Source organism: Strigops habroptila, chromosome 5 (assembly GCF_004027225.2).
Source record: "Strigops habroptila isolate Jane chromosome 5, bStrHab1.2.pri, whole genome shotgun sequence".
Lineage (NCBI taxonomy): Eukaryota > Metazoa > Chordata > Aves > Psittaciformes > Psittacidae > Strigops > Strigops habroptila.
In genome coordinates, this window is record NC_044281.2 from 20392859 (window position 1) to 20410740 (window position 17882).

The 17882-nt window shown below is 37.5% G+C and overlaps 1 protein-coding gene across 11 annotated transcripts in view; it reads right to left on the reverse strand.

The window, feature by feature from the left end:
- MYO3B (myosin IIIB) overlaps positions 1-17882 on the reverse strand; it is a 206768-nt gene that overhangs the window by 166044 nt on the left and 22842 nt on the right. For all 11 annotated transcript variants that reach the window (XM_030486037.1, XM_030486038.1, XM_030486040.1 and 8 more), the window contains 5 exons: positions 9409-9592; positions 7963-8097; positions 5145-5249; positions 4783-4882; positions 1166-1242 (listed from right to left, as the gene is read on the reverse strand). In XM_030486037.1, coding sequence (XP_030341897.1) covers positions 1166-1242; positions 4783-4882; positions 5145-5249; positions 7963-8097; positions 9409-9592 — 601 coding nt within the window. The remainder of the gene's footprint in view (positions 1-1165; positions 1243-4782; positions 4883-5144; positions 5250-7962; positions 8098-9408; positions 9593-17882) is intronic.

The following is a 17882-nucleotide window of genomic DNA, read 5'->3' on the forward strand; positions in this document are numbered from 1 at the left end:
TGCCCCTTATTGTCTAGAGGAGTATTTTATAAAGGTTTCAGAACGTCTCCAACCAACGTGATTCCATAAATAATGCTTGCACAGTGGCTTCTAAGGTATCTTGTGTCTCCTTTGTGACGTAAACTGGTTGTTATGGAGATGGTAAAATATCAACCAGTCTTTGTGAGAGTGTGCAAGATCAATTTTGGATCCGTTACAGCAGCTTCTTTTCTCTACTCAGCTATAATCAGCCTTCCTTAGCAACAGAAATAGACATACAAAAAGTATAAAATGTTCTAAAACAAATGTTTGCACAATACTTTTACCTGTCTGACATACAGAAATAGACCTCTGTGTGATACAAATTCCATCCCAAATTGCCCAAAATTCAAAGAAGTCTGATGGCCTTCAACAGAAATGAGGCTACTACTGTTATGAAGGTTTAACAACTTACAAATAAACAGGCCACTCCCATTTCATTCCGTATTTTTTTTGATTTCATAATTACAAAAGTATTTTTTGTTTCTTAAAACGGTGCAAAGGGCAAAGATTAACATCTTTCATCCCAAATTTAGGGAAAGTATAGAAGAGACTTTGTTCAGCAGTGCATTAAAACTTTCTAGAGCTTCATTAAATAGAAGGAAAAGGGTTATGTCTGGGGAGTAGTATGTAAAAATATGGTCCAAGATAGTTGCCTAGGCAGCCTCTACATTACTTTTCTCCATTGTTGAGCTATGCTACTCCATGTGTCTAAATGTGTAGGTCCCTACTCAATGATTAAGGTTAAAAACCACGTAGCTGAGTCAGGGTTTTGCAGAGTCCTATAACAAAACAGGAACGTGGGAATCCTCCTTTTCCTCACTCTAGTCCACTTAGAGGCACAGACAAGCACACCAAGACATACAGTATTTGATTGGCACGTCATAACATTTTCAAGAAGACCCTCAGTTATTTGCAGGTTGTCAATACTGTTATGGAAACATTGCAGAGAATAGAACAATTAAATTATTAGAAATCCATTTTGTATATCCTAATAGTACATACACTTTAATGAATAGGGGCCTAGATGTAAAGCAGGAACAGAGGGGAGGAAAGAAAAGATACTCTCTTCTCCTACTATGTGGAACTGGCAACGAGGTGTGCATTGCAATAAATGGAGACAACCCAGACATGAATGTTTGCCTACCTCAGGTGCCATCCAAAAGGGCGTTCCCACTGAGGTGTTTCTACGCAGCCGTGTGCTGGTGAGCTGGGCTGAAACACCTGTAATAAAAGAGATCCAAAAAACTTGGCCTCAAATTCATTCTGTCATTTCAGTTAGTTTATTTCAAGTATCTGGAAAACAACCCCCAAGCCTGGAAGTACAGCTGCAGAATGCGTGGTAAAAGTAGGTGCAGCCTTTGCACTGAATTTTTTGTCTGATTAATTTCAGCTTGCTATTTTCATTCAGAATTGCTGAAAGATTCTTTTGTGAATGATTCTCAGTTTGAAGCACTTCCATTCAAACTCGAAAATTCAATTGGCAACTAAATATCAGAGACGTCTTTCTGATGTTTTCATGAGTATAAACAGGAACTATTCAAATTACAACTTGACTTTAAAACTTCCATTTCAGAAACTTAGTCCCTGAACACTGCTGGCAGCCAATGTGTTCACTAGAGTATTTGCAGAGGCTCCTGTTCAACAAAACATTTAAGCACTTGCTTAAATCCTTCCCTGCAAGCTCAAGCTCACGCTGCAGCTCATACTTAGGGAGTTAAGCACATACTTAAAGCCTGTGATTCAGTGCTTTGCTGACTGGGGCTGGACTACTGAAACACAGCTGAAAAAAACCAAATCTTCCATGTTCTCGTCAACATACAATTGCAGAGTTCAGGAGCCTTCCAATAAGTTGACACAAAACCAGCATTGACTTAAAAACATGTTTCACCCTGTCATTGTTTAAAAACAAAAAACAAAGTGGTCTGCTCCTATGGAATTACCCAGTGACAAAAATTAGTAGAAACACATATAACACATATTGCCTGATATCAATAAATAAGAAAACGGGACTCATAATTTGTAAATTAGATTTGATTGCTGGTTCCAACATTCAAATCTGTATTTATTTGTCATTTTTCAGTGTGACTGCAAGTCTTCAGTGATTCCCTGAGTACTGCTGTGAAACAGTTAATGGCTAGGACCTACAGCAAGCCTCTGTGCATTTAACTCTGATCTCTCTTCAGCTAGCTTAATTTGTAGCTGCTATCTATGGACGCTGCAGAGCAGTGCAGAATACCAAAGAGCTGAGAGAGGGAGATGGTGGGAAAGTGTGAGCAAGCATGAGCATAAATGAATGATAATTTGCAGACATTTTGGGTTGACTTACACTGTGACCAATGCTTATTCAAATATATCATGCTGTTGAGAGCAGTTGAGGGAAGAAGTGTCTGTTACATTGAAAAAGCAACCTGTAAAATCATGCAATAAAGGAAAAAAAAACCCAGCCTCAGTTAAGCAGATCTATGTAATCCCCTCTGTGACCCAATATCCATATGCACAGCCTTGAATACGAAGTAACTTTTTTTTTCTTCAAGACGACTCTGTCTCATTCTGTGGACAGAATGGATAGCATTCACTGAATAGATAGCTATTTAATATTTTTTTATCTTCATCAATTTGAGTTCTTATTATACTTCTTTAGTATATCCGATCCTACACTAAATTTAAAATTATTATTTTGTTTTCCTTTTGACATATTTCCTTCCTTCCTCATTAAACAATAAATCTCCTTAACATTCCTGCAAAATGGGAGAGGATTATTAGTTCCAGGGATTAACCTAAAAATATCCAAAGCATCCACTGTTTTGAGGTACTTAATCTGAGATCTTTCAGTTTTCAGGCATTCCACATGCCTGAGGTAGAGTTGTAACAGATTCGAACACTTAGATCTTCTGTAAAGGAGGACAAGATGTTTCAAACTGGCTATTGGTAAATTGAGGAACAGAGTGGCCACTTCTACAAAGTTTGATGCAGGTGACCTGCCAACATCACAGAGAAACTTTTGCAGAAGCAAGAACAGTCTCCAATTTGATGCCATTCAACCATCTGAACCCACAAGTCCTTTCTCTTCTTGAGCTCCTTGCATTTTTCACTGTAGATTTTCCACTTTCTGCAACAAATGTGACAAACAGTTCAACATCACCTATGACTCAGTCCTAATCCATTCCCAGAGTCCCTTCTATGACTATGGCAGTGGGTTACAGGAGAAAAATACCAACTTAATGAAAGCTGGGTGCTGGTTGCTTCCCTAGTCAGGAAGCCCACAGATACGTGGGCATTTCTTGGCATTTCCTAACCATTAAGTGTTAGGAAACACTTGAGATTCAATTCATGTCTCTTTCTGAAATAGTCATGTTTGTTGTAATTTTCTAGTGTTACTGTTGTAACTTTCACAGTAGGGAAAAAAACCTAAAATGTGGCATCAGAGACCCATGGGACACCAAAAAGGTTGGGATTCTCAGTTTCCTTGAATGTTCCACTTGGAGTTGTAGCACACATCTGCTTCTGAAAGCCAGAGCTCCAAACTGAGCTTCCACAGCAGCCAAGCCATTTGATACATCTGATAAAAACATTTTGTTTTGGGGAGAAAAGCCAACTTTTCCCAGAATAGATTAGTTACAAACAAAGATCATATTGCCAAAATTCCCCCAAATGAAAAGGGATCTTCCTCTCTTGTACTGGGTCAGGGACTCACTCCAAGTTTTGCACTCCAAACTGCATATGTTTCTCGCAGCACTATTCTAATTGTTGCCTTTATTATTCAACATAATGAATTTCTGTCCCTAGAAGATACTAAAAAGCCTCGTGTTTCCCAACCTACGTTACCATCTTCAATAGAATTTTGTTATATTTATAATACCCTGACAACATCAGTATTAAATGTGCTTTCCACTGCACACATTTTTTAAATTATTTTCCTAAAAATAATATTATTTGCAGAATTTTTTGGCACACCATTTTACACTATTCTCATTTTGTGAATGTTTTTCTTTACCTTCATGCAGTGTTAAACAAACATCTGTTATTCATACAAGGCTATTCTCGATGATTACCTTATGTATTATACGATTTCATTAACACATCATATTACTAATAATCGGATTCTGTTACATTTAATAAAATTGCATTCCATACGTTATCTGAGCTACTACAGCATTTCCTTATTTTTACAAGCGCATCTTTAAAGGGAAACAAAATTGCTGAACTGAGTTAAATTCTATTGCCAATCCCCTTCTTCCCTGCTTCCTGTTTCTTATTTTTCCAGACTGGCAATGCTCAAATCTAACAGCAGTAATCACAAATTAAATGGATGTTGGGTTTTGGACCCAAGGGACCATTTTACCTTCTGCTCAGAGGGAAAAAAATATGCTTAAGGCTAGCAAAAGCCATTTCAGAGAGAAGAATGTTTCCTTTTCATATGCAAAAGATAGAATATCTAAATTTAAATTAGTAGGACAACTACCCTGGAACTGACATTCCTTGTGAAATGCAAAAGAGCTTTGTAAATAAAATGGTACCTTCAGAACTATTTTAAATTATTATGATTAAGCTTTTAACTTAAAAGTCCATTACTGATTTTTTGTTAGAATTTTTATTCCTGCAGTATCAGGCTCCTTCTCTGTTTTTCTTTCTTAAAATAATTCTGAGTATCCTCCTGAAAAAATCTCTCACTATGGCATGCTGCCTTCCCAGAGGAAAGTAAAACAGATGCCTTTGGCTAAACTGCATGTATCAGGTAAACAAATGGGAAGCGGTCATTACCAAAGTCAACGAGCTTGACTCCACCTTCTGTTGTCAGGAGAATGTTGTTCCCTTTCACATCACGATGAATGATCCGGTTATTGTGTAAATGCTGAAGGCCCTATATACCAGCAGTAACAAAAAAAAGTTTACTCCCTTATTTAAAAACAATTACCCTACTATTAGGGAATGTAATGAAGAAAATCTGCACATACTCTATAGAAACATCTGTCCACTGGATTACATGCTTCATACAACTCCTGCTGCTATAATAGCCCACATAATATTGTCAACATTACCATACTTTATAAATGGAAAATGTATGTATGAGATGAGTAAATTGCACCCTCTGCTGTCATTACAAGCCCAATGAACATCCTTACCAAGAGAGCACCATATAAGATGTATGAGATTATAGCTTCATCCAACTGTTGGCCACACTTCAGCAGGCCTTTGACAAGCTCTGTGACAGAACCTCCATTGCACAGCTGTGAAAGGGGAGGTAGTGAGAGGGGAAAAAACAAACAAGTCCTCAGTTACTCAGTTTACTTGTTTAGACTGTGAACAGCTACTGTGCAAAACTGCATTACAACACAGGTCTGGGAACAACTAGATTTTTACCTTGCAATTATTTATGTTGTCACCCCACCTCAGAATGTATTTTATTAGCGGTGTTAATAATAAATCACGGCAGCCTGGGTGGTGGGAGGGAAGTGAAAAATTAAGATTATGAAGTGTAATTTATAAAATGTAACTAAAAATCAAAATATTAAGAACAGGACTGTATTTTGTTTTTAAAAAAGGATTTATAAGTCCAATTTACATTATTTGAGTATTTTCATAACGATACGTGCATTGTCTTTTTGAAAAATTGCTTTTGTGCAAAGAGAAGGCCAGACAAAAAAGATTGATGCTCTTGATAACTGGGAGGCAACAAATTACAGTCATTTTAAACTTTTCACTCCATCAATGCTCCTGCTGGCAGGCAATATAAAGTAGACAGAAGCCATATCTCTATACTCAGATTTGATGCCATGTGCTGTCAACAGCTGAGATGAAACATTCTGATCCAGAAAAGCAGCTTCTTGCAAGCATTTCCCACTAATAGGCTGCCATATATCAAAACAGGAGAAAAAGTAAAATAGGATCGCTGTAAATACTTTTCACCTACATCATTAGTCCTTCCCCGTCTAAGCAGCTGTTTGCCTTCCCCTTTCTCTGTCCTTTTCTTACTTTAATATTCATAATTATTTGACCAAAAAAAAAAAAAAAAAAAGAAAATCATTGGAGAACTGACTGTCATTCCTACATTTACTTTCCTCCTCTAGACCTGTTTTTGTAGCCAGCACCCTTACCAACATTTCTCCATACAGATATCACATGCATTGCAACACAAGTTCATTTTACGCTACCAGTATTAAGTTTAAAACACTACAGTGCAAATCCAGAGACTGGTATGAAACCACAAGTTCTACAAACTCTCAAGTTTTGCATCGCTCAAATAGTTTTTATGAATTGTGTTTCAGTTCAATCGTTAATTTCTGTGATATGTCAGTATTTTCCTTCATTTATTAGTAACTTCCCCTTGCATGAGAAAGTTTCACTAGACTAAAAGTTTTAGTTCGTGGGAAGGACCAGACCACAAGATAAACAAGATATCTTTTATGTAAATAAGTTCCTGACACAAAAATTTATTACTTGAAAAAACTGATGAGTTCTGCAGGAATTTGACTTTTTAATTCATTAGTAGAGATTTATCTAATTTTTTTTTATAAATTACGTGGGAAAATTCAGCTCAATATCAATCATCAAATGTATTTACAGGAAAAATTCATCATCTTATGAGAGAAAGCTCATGTTTTTCTTTCTGTGCTTAACCATTTGCTGACAAGCCACTAAGTCAAAGATCTTTGTTTCTTGCTTTCATTGCGCTAAATGTTGTATTGAGACAGACCGTACTAAACTTATCTTTGGTGCACATTTGGATAATGTGCACCAAAACCCACTTGAATGAACACACTTAATTGATAAGGTCTGTACAAACATTTAAGTCTCTCAAATTCTACATTCAACTTTGCTACATAGAATATGGCATGATTTTGCTTTACAAAATTTTGTTATATGGGATACCACGTGATGCCTTTGCTGGACACACTGCACTTGAATTAAAACAGAAAACACATGGGAATCCAAGCCCAAACTCAACACAAAGCTAGCAGGCATACAGTAAAAACCCACCAAATGAAAAATACCAAAGCTCCTTTTTTTAATAGGTACTGAAATTTAAGATGAAACACATCCAAAAGTTTTAATTCAAGCTACATAATTCTGCACCATATAGAAGTCAGATGTATTGTTGGGATTCCACATTCTAAAGTGGAAATAAAGATTCCCTATTCTGATTCCAGTCACCATTCAAGAACAGTGAGTAGAATTTCTAAAATGATCAGTAATTAAAAGTGCATGCTAAGTTTTACTGGTCTAGTTATAACAGAGAGAAATGTTTAGTCTGTTTTTGCTCCTTAGTCTGTGCAAAGCTCTGTTTCAATTCAGTCTAGAAAAAAATCTAGAAGAAATCCTCAACTTGCAACAACCTTTGGCAGTCACTTAACTGGCAACAAGATCACCAAAACTCATTTTTCATTGCCAAAATACATTTTGATTGCCACTCAATGAGAAGAGTTAATAGAAGGCATTTCTACTGCTAGATTTTCAACAACAACCAGCCTCAAGTTTTAAATGAGCCTGAACCAGACTTTCCCATTACATTTTCCCTGTTCGCTTTTGCAATAGGCAGCATATTTGTTAACTGTACTCCATGTTACTACTACATGATCTTTCACATTTCCCTTAAATGCTTGAGCTCTCCAAAAGTTGAGAGAAATGTCTTATCTAATGTTTCCTCCAACAAGAAAAAATCAAGCTGGTTTTAGGCAAACCACTCATATCAAAAGGATCTGTGTGTTTTCGAGGCAGAATGTAGCACCTTGAACAGAAATAAAATACAAGGACATTCCCTACTGAACAAATTTTAAGTTTGGATGTGATTTTCAACAGTGGGCTACAACACATCATTTTTCACCAGTCCTTTGATTAATGGCCCCAGTCAGAGAATCATGAAAGCCTGTGACTCTTTTAGCAGTGACAAACAGAAACCAAACATTTGTTAGTTGAGATGTAATGTTATAAAAGTGCTTTTACCTCAAGTACTAGCCAGAGCTGTCCTCCCACATAATGATCTGCTTTGTAAAACATCCCGTAAAATCTAACAACATTAGGATGATTTGGAAGAACCTGTAAAATATTATATTCTGCTTCTATTTCTTCATCTACATCCTAAATAAAAAACACAAACATATAGAACATATGAACACAGTAAGTTCATACAAAGCAAGAACAAATTCTCATGGAGAATACAACCATTTTTTAATTAGTTTGTATTTTTAAATGGGTTTTCTTTCATGCAGCTGAAAGTACTCACACAATACTATAAATTTAACCCACATCAAATCATGCCACTTTTGCCTTTTTTTTGTATACATAAATGTGAAGTCTGTGTAAAGCAAGCAGCTGTTCTTTGAGGATTCTTTCAGTGCATAATATACTTAACCAGAAAAGTAAAAATTATACTTAACTATGCTCAGTTGTCTAAATAAGAAATTTACACATGTAGTGTTTTTAAATATGCATATTTTTAATCTGTAAGCTAAATGTAAATACAGGAATCTTTGATTCATCCTTTTTTCTATGGTCATCAGATGGGACCAAACAGAGAACGATTTCACAAAACCTCAAAGGGGACATAAGTAAAAACATTCTTATGAAGAAAAGAAACACACCAGAAACAATTAAAGAGACAAAAACAAAACCCATGAAATAAGCAAATGTTACTAAATATTTGTTAATGAAAGAATTCTGTGATAATTACAAAATACTGATTAATATCAGTATATAGGCCACAATCAGAACAGTTCTTAAGCACTGAAACTTTCCTTGTTTCTGCATGGTTTGTGACTATTAGAAAAATTTAAGCTCTTACATGCGTTTTCCTTTTTTTGCATTTTGCTAAAAAGGGTATCATCTTAATTATTACCTTCTTTGGATTTATACAAGAGAAAACCAAGATGAATTTCAGTAGTAGTAGATGACAGAAATGTAGCTTTTTAGTAAATACTTAAGCTCAGCTGTCACGATCAAACTCTAGCTTGATCCATCCTGAGCAACTGCCAATTAGAACTTCGATTTAAAACTAGGGCCTTGGTTCTCAAGGGAAGCTAGGCATTTAATACCCACTAAAACTGGAGCTGGCACAGAACTATCTCTGAGAATTTGGGCTGTGCTCTTCTGGTTTTACCTTACCTATGACCTCACAGTATTATCCAAGCATAGATACCTAAATTTATACCAGAAAAATTACATAAACCTCAAAAAGAAACCAGGCAAATGCTACCTTAAATAACAAGATGGTGAAATTGTAAGTTCCGGCTTTCACGTGCTGGTCCCAAACTACTTCTGTCAATGAATTCTCCATGTTTTTTCCTTCAAGATGTTTTCAGTATCTTATACATTTGATTTATACTTCAACTGTGTTTCAGAATTCTTTCACATTAACAACAGTGAAGTTACAATTTCATATTTTTTACTTACACTGATAGGATCCAGAATCTTTACTGCTGCCAGACTCCCGTCTTTCTTATTGGCAACCTTATAGACTTTACCGTAGGTGCCTTTCCCAATAGTCTCTATAATTTCCCAGGTATCTGAGGGATCGGCTAATGATTCTAATCCAATCATACTGGAATTATATTGAAACAATCCATATAATGGCTTCCTGGAAAACAAAGCAGACACACATACAGTGGGAAGTAACTCTGTACTAAAAAAAGCATCTTATGACAAAGAAACCAAATATTGTCCTCATTTGAGAATAAATACAGATAGAATCACCAATGAAAGCCAGACAGAAAGACAAGATCACTAAATGAAAGAATGGAAAGAAAACTCAGAAGACTCAGACCCATGAACAAACCAAGGGAGAAAATCAGAAAGGGGTCTTGACAAACGCAATTCAAGACACCACCATCACTGAATGCAAAAGCTCTTGATTTTTTGAGATAGATCGACTAGCACCTCAAACACACACTTGAATTTCTAAATTTTAAGGTTTAAGCCATTTCTTTGTGAGCATGGGTGATATCTGAAAACCTGCTTGAAATCATTTTTAAAACATATTGTCTTATCCACCTCTTCACTATTTCTAGCATCAGTGGCCATTATCTGGCATGAGAAATATAGTTAGAAAGAAATGCGAGTCTCGCTGGGGAAACTGATAAATTCATAAGGAATGAAGCAGCCGCTCTTCAATCTAATTAAAGAAATAATTGTGGTTTTTGTTCATGATAGAGAAGAAAACAATCGGTGTGCAAATTCACATGCAGTGCAGGTCTGTATTGCAATATTCAGATGGAAGCATGTGCATAAAGTCATTTGCATGCTTTGTTCCTTTCCAGGAGAAATTTGTTAATTCCTTTAAAACAAAAAGTTTACATGACGTTAAGGTAATTTACCATATAGCAGGCACCAAACATGGCTGTTACCAAAATCAGGTTAGAAGGAGTATAATCTTATTTTAAATGATGGCAAGCACATTTAGAGAAAAACTCTATTCTCCTCTTTGTTAAAAATGTATTTGCACTAAAGCTTGTGCCAAATAATATATCAAATTGTTTTGGTCTCTTGACCAAAAGAAAAGAAAGGCAGAGAAAAGAAGGAAAAAGAATGGAAGGGAAAAAAAAAAAAAAAAAAAAAGGGGGGGGAAGAGAAAGCTCAAGTCCATGTCATTTATCTGTTGTGGGTCAATAACGTAAGTTACAAGGACTGTTTCTTACTACTATTCTATCCAATACAGAATACCACAAATAAAGAACAGTATTCTGAACACATACAGTTAGCACCTCAACAGAGAAGCAGGTCAGCTGAAAGACTTCTCTGAAATCAGTAAACAGACTGTACTACATGCACTGAAGACAGCAACCACAGACGTGTAGCTCTGATAAGCCAACCTTAAGAGTAACGTTTGCTTGCAGGGTGGGGAGTGGTGGTGAATACAAACATAAATTGAAACAGTTGTATCTCAGGTTAAAAAAAACCCCAAACCTATTGAACATGGCGGGTTTTAATGCTTTAGGAGAAATGTTACAGAAGTGCATGTGCAAAGAAACAGAGAATAGAGCGCAAACAGCTTTGATGCAACCTTACAAAAAAAAGAAAAAAACAACCCCAAACTGATATTTATTTCACTGTCACTACACCAACTACCCTATCACACAGACTGTCCAGAAAATGATGCATGGCACTCTTCGTGCTGATGTAATATTTATTATGCTGCCTCCCTCCAAGCAGCCTTTATGGATAAATATCTTTTTCCTTAAAACAAAACAATCTAGTGTCTTTGCCTGCTTTTGTTCTGAGTAATAAGTAACCCTTAAAATGGTATCCCCGATTCTCAAAATACATTAACATTTCTTTGTACCAGAAGACAATGTTGACAAAATAAGATCTAATGCAAAATTGTTACAAATGGAGTCCTGGTGGAGGACTGAAGAAAACTTTAGTGAGTGAGCACTTCTATGCATTGTGACAAGGCAGCATTTACAGGTAGCATGTTTATGCATTACGTGGAATCAGATCTGCCAAATATGTATCATAAACCTCTTCTGCTTGAACTAAACCAGCCTCTTCTTGAACTGAAGTAATCTAAACGAGGTTCTACATCTGCCATCAGTGAAAGTCCCATTGCACAAATTGTAACCTTTACAATATTCCTATGATAGATGCAAATGCTTTACAGTACAAAAAGGGAAAAGAACTGTATCTGCTATTATCTTTAGTATTGTAAAATCTGGAGTTTTTTTTTTTAAACACAAAAGGTAAATAATAAAGGAAAAAGCTGAAGTTGTAAAGTGAATTTGTGCTTTTTTTTTTCTATTTCCTGATTTGCTAAGCTTCAGAAAATAAAATGCCCTTGTTTTAACTTCTTATTTCTACAGCGAGAAGTTACATACAAATGCAACCACTTTTATGACCCCATATTCGGAACTTAACACTAAAATAACTGAAGCTGAAATTCCTTCAGGAAGAAATTTCTCCTTTCACTCCCCCATATCAGGCCTCACATTTCTCTGGGCCTTGAAATGATGTGCAGAGTGGCTTCTAGCTGTGAAAAACTTAGCAATGCCCTCCCCAGAGGGAGCCTCAACCTATTAAAGACCTACGGATTACAAGTGTTTCATGATTTCTGCCACCAGCTGGAGAGAACTTCTCAGTGGTTAAGTATGTTCCATGCAGGCAAGCAAAATACCCCACACCAGATGCTGAAAAATTACACTTTGCAATTAGCTCTACTGGATGGAGAACATCTTACACAAAGCTATTTGGGACTGCACACACATACTATTTGAGGAATGACTACATGCTACCAACAAGGACATAGCACTCCACCAAACCCTGTTTTGCATGCTTGGGAAGAGACAGAATGCAAAGCGTAAGTAAGGACAACTTGATGGAGTCTTGGAGTCCAGTCAAACTGCTCTCAGGCTGAAAGAGGGGAAATTATCTTTTTTTTTTTTTTTAAGCACAGATAATATACTAACTTAAAATAAATCTTGTAAAAGTTGACCAACAAAGGCAAACAATAGGGCAAGACAAAAAATTAACAGGCTTCAGCGACTGACAGGTTTTCTTTCATTTACCCATGAAAAGAGATATTCTCCATCAATACAGTAAGTTTTATGGGTTTCTTTGTTACAGCTGGATTTTTCTATTTTGAAAACATTTAACAGTCAGAATAAATTAAGTCAGACCAGGCATGACAGACTAATGGCAGACATGCAAATGGGCAAGTAAGATTTGTCTGCATTTAAAGAAAACATTTCTCTGTCAGATCAACATTTGAATCAATGACTGCATATTATCACCCCTTTACAGTAGCCTTAAGACAAACACACTACATGTATTGTTTGATATAAAAGATAACCTAACATAAATATGGGTTATGGACAGTGCATGAATCATTTTTCCCTCTGTGAACCACAGACTGCCATACCAGTCAATATTAGTGAAACAAAATTGAACATACTGTTTCCATATGAACAATTTATGCACAGGGCTGATTTTTACAGTGTTGTATTTGTCTAACCCCTCATCTCCCTTGTGAAACAGCTGGCTTATACTCTTCTGGCATCCACACATACTGTAGAAGAATGTCATAATCAAAATGAAGGAATTTCACTATATTAGTAAGCTCAGTATTGCTTACTAAGAAAAATTCAGAAAGGAAAGCTGGCATTATCAGCTATGGCTCTACCCAGCTATGACAGCCCCTATTCTGTTGGGTAGTAATGGTCACACCCAGACAGCTACCTAAGAAGCAATTGTTAGAGGAATTAATGAACCACCAAAAGGCACAAGAAAATCAATAGTCAGAACAGCTTCCTCTGCTAGTCTCCTCTTGCTGTTTCTCACTGGCTAGATTAAAACAAAGAGGATGTCAATATCTTGAAATGAAGCATACAAAAGAATCCATCAACACACCATCCTATAACTGTTCTCAGTTGGTCTCAGAAAGAGAGGCTGCAGAATGTGATGTGCATAGTTCTTTCCAGGATTAAAGGTCAGTGACAGAAGGAGATGAAGGAGAAGGATAAAAGTAAGTTCAAAAGCTATTATTGATGCTATACAACTTACAAACAGTTTCTCCTGGAAAACATGCTAAGGCACATGAAAAACAACGAGGTGGTTGGTGACAGCCAACATGGCTTCACTAAGGGGAAATCCTGCCTGACCAATTTGGTGGCCTTCTATGATGGAGCCACGGAACTGATGGACAGCGGCAGAGCAGTTGATGTCATCTACCTGGACTTGTGCAAAGCATTCGACACTGTCCCACATGACATCCTTGTCTCTAAATTGGAGAGACATCAATTTGATAGATGGACCACTCGGTGGATAAAAAACTGGCTCGATGGCCGCACGCAAAGAGTTGTGGTAAATGGCTCGATGTCCAGTTGGAAACCTGTAACGAGTGGTGTCCCTCAGGGATCGGTGTTGGGACCGGTCCTGTTCAACATCTTTGTCGGTGACATGGACAGTGGGATTGAGTGCGCCCTCAGCAAGTTTGCCGACGACACCAAGCTGTGTGGTTCGGTTGATACGCTGGAGAGAAGGGATGCCATCCAGAGGGACCTTGACACGCTTGTGAGGTGGGCCGATGCCAACCTTATGAAGTTTAACCAAGGCAAGTGCAAGGTCCTACATCTGGGTCGGGGCAACCCCAGGCACTGCTACAGGCTGGGCAGAGAAGAGATTCAGAGCAGCCCTGCAGAAAAGGACTTGGGGGTGTTGGTTGACGAGAAGCTTAACATGAGCCGGCTTCAGTGTGCACTCGCAGCCCAGAAAGCCAACCGTATCCTGGGCTGCATCAAAAGAAGCGTGACCAGCAGGTCGAAGGAGGTGATCCTGCCCCTCTACTCTGCTCTTGTGAGACCCCACTTGGAGTACTGCGTACAGTTCTGGTGTCCTCAACATAAAAAGGACATGGAGCTGTTGGAGCGAGTCCAGAGGAGGGCCACGAGGATGATAAGAGGGCTGGAGCACCTCCCATATGAAGACAGGCTGAGAAAGTTGGGGCTGTTCAGCCTGGAGAAGAGAAGGCTGCGTGGTGACCTCATAGCAGCCTTCCAGTATCTGAAGGGGGTCTACAAGGATGCTGGGGAGGGACTCTTCCTTAGGGACTGTAGTGGTAGGACAAGGGGTAATGGGTTCAAACTTAAACAGAGGAAGTTTAGATTAGATATAAGGAAGAAGTTCTTTACAGTGAGGGTGGTGAAGCACTGGAATGGGTTGCCCAGGGAGGTTGTGGATGCTCCATCCCTGGCGGTGTTCAAGGCCAGGTTGGACAGAGCCTTGAGCCACATAGTTTAGGGCAAGGTGTCCCTGCCCATGGCAGGGGGGTTGGAACTAGATGATCTTAAGGTCCTTTCCAACCCTTACGATTCTATGATTCTATGATTATTGATGCTATACAACTTACAAACAAAAAGAATCACGCTTTAACTGATCACATTGTTTCACTAGGCCAACATAAGGGAAAAACAGGACAATCAGGAAGAGAACTGCTATTATTTATAGATGAAAGGTAGATCCCTGAAAACACTCCTACTAAATTCAGGTCACAGAACAAGTCGGTGCTGAATATACAAACCATGAAACTGACTTTGTGGGCGTTCAAAATGGAGATGGAGAGGATGTAACTGCCTTCCCACGCACTCCCAACTTGAACTTTTTAAACTTTTTACTAACTGTGCCTAAATGCACTCTCTTTTTCTACATAAAGTCCTTCAAATTCAGGAATATCTTTGTTACTTTCTTTCCTTCTGCTTCCTTCATATGGACCATCTAGGTAATATAAACTTTTAGACTTGTACTATCACCCACAGGGCCAGAATACAGCCATAACCAGTGGCAATGGATTGTGTTCAGATGCTACTTCTGAGGAAAATGTTGTGAAAGTTTGCTCTCTTGTCTTGTCTATTCTTCCAGTTCATCATAGCATGAAACACAACCCTATTCCTAGGATCAGCCGTACTAAACTGCCCACAAAACAGGTACTGACATCATGGTAGAGAAATCTAAATTTCACTTCCTTCTCTAGAAATAAAGAAAAAAAACAAATTGACTTTTCAACAGTTTAGTCAAATGATGAAACTTTCACATCACCACTCCTAAAACAGCTCTGAACCACAACTATTTGTAAGATTATAATCTTAACTCAAATTCTTGGATTAAATGTTTGAGTCTAAACCAGAAAACTGTTCATTAATAGCCTGGAAAATGCATGGTAGAAAAGATGTATGTGCCTAGTCCAGACAATCCGGTTGCATGTTTTCATTTAGATTCACTGCACTGTAATCTGTTGCGTTGCAAATTTTTATAAGTAAATCTGTGGCACCCTTATATTTATGAATAAAGCATTAACCTTTGTCCAATAATGATTGGTCATGTGTGTATTGTTCTGGGTGGGCAAATACATCCTCATGATCAGCCACTTTTATAAACAGATCTAGGAAGCCTGCAGGCAAAGGTACAGCACATCTTGGCTCCTTACCAGCTGCCTTCCAAATCTAATGATGCTCTTACTGGGTATGCATTTTCAGTCTTTCCTGAAGGCCTGCGTCACATCAGGAGGCACTGCTGACTCTCTTGCTGGGTCACAAAGAAGTTATTTTACTCCAGAACTATTTAGCACCTCATCCTGCAACTCTTGATGAACTTTCATTTCCCATGGAGTTAATACTACTGGCATCTTGGGTACTTTATAACTGCATCTCCCTCAAAAATCAGGGCTTTTTTCTGCTTCCCAGAATTCATTTTTAAGTTGCTTCTCTCTTACCACAGACCCATGGCTTTGTGTCATCTACTGTCTACAACAGCCACACCAATTTGCTTCACCTCAAGCCGTTTTTTAGTTGACTGGGACTTGCAAACAGTGTAATATTAGTCTTAAACAGATCTGTTTAGCATGCACAGAATGGGGCCATGCACTTTAAGTTAAATTAAACACTGCCTCAATCTACTGCGTAATCAACAACAGAACAAGCAACCACTGGGGTTTTCTAGAGTAGGAAGGTCTTAGAGATCAGAGTTAAGTCAAGCCACTCCATCTTTTTTAATCAAAATGATTAGTAGTACTTCAGAAGGTTTCTTGATGCTTTGATTCTTCTATCTAATCTTCATTGATGTCAATGGTATTGTATTAATAATCAAATTTCTTTCTGTTAGAATCATTCAATCACACTCATCTTCATAGGATTTCATAGATACAACATGCTTTATTCTGGTCTACAATAGCTGACCTTCTCTAATTGAATACGTACAAAATCTGAAATGTAGCTAGAATGAGATTTGTAAACAGTAATTCACACAACTAAGAAAGCCACAAAGCAACATGTTTCATGAGCAGTGAAAGCAATGAATATGCTAAATCTACATCTTTTTAACTTTTTACCATCATAATAATTACCATTCTTTCTTTCCTCTGATTCCCCCAAAAGACAACATTTGCTGTAGCTAAGCTGGACTTGTCAGCACATGGGTGGAACAACCAAAGCAGAACGTATCAAGGACAAAGTTCTACCTGTATCCTCACAGAGGAGACAACGTTTATGGTTCATCCCTCTAGCCTGACACAGATTTTTATGAAAACTGTAGGAAATTATTTATTTGGGGGATTTCTACTTCTTTGTCAAATCTGGATGCAATCTTCTGTGAGAAAGGATTTTCTCACAAAACTTCAAAAGACTATTTCACTAAGGTTCAACATAAATATCTTAAGATCTGTGCTGACATTGGAAGTTAAGCAAAAGTTGGTCAAGCCAAGACATATAAAGATTGCATAATTCTCAGAGATGACTAGTAAAGCAAACCTGCACTTCTCACTAACATGCAAGAAATACATTTTTTCTTTCATTTTCACAAAATTAGTAAAATATATTATTAATGAAAACATTACACTTCCAAGGTTTCTGGGAGGTACCATGTATTTAAAAAAACCTATAATGGAAGCTGGGACCAACAGAGAAAATTGTATTTTGTGACGAAAGACTGAACGCTTTGCTGAGATTCAAATTACTGCAAAAAAATCGCTTCCTGCACCTGGTAACCCAAGTAATTTTGCAGAGTTGTCTTATCCTGTGAGGTAAAGCGTACCTTGCTATGAACAAAGAAATCAACAGAAACGTCTAGTGAAGTTTTAAGTACTGCTGAAAATAAAGCCCCTGATCATTCTGGAGGAACTCTAATACATTTTATTTGTTTGACTGCTAATTAATCAAGTTCCACACCTACAACTCTGAGGACCAAATGTTAAATAAAATTATGTACTGTCCTGGTCAGTTACCTAGCCAGTTATCATGATATAATTCATAATTATTACATTATAAATGTAACAATGAAGACCAGAAAGACCAAAAAATAGTAAGCAGAAATTATTATCCAAGACTATATCCAAATACCTGAAGCCAGTTAAGACAACTCAAACAGGAAGTTCTGATCAGTGACATTTC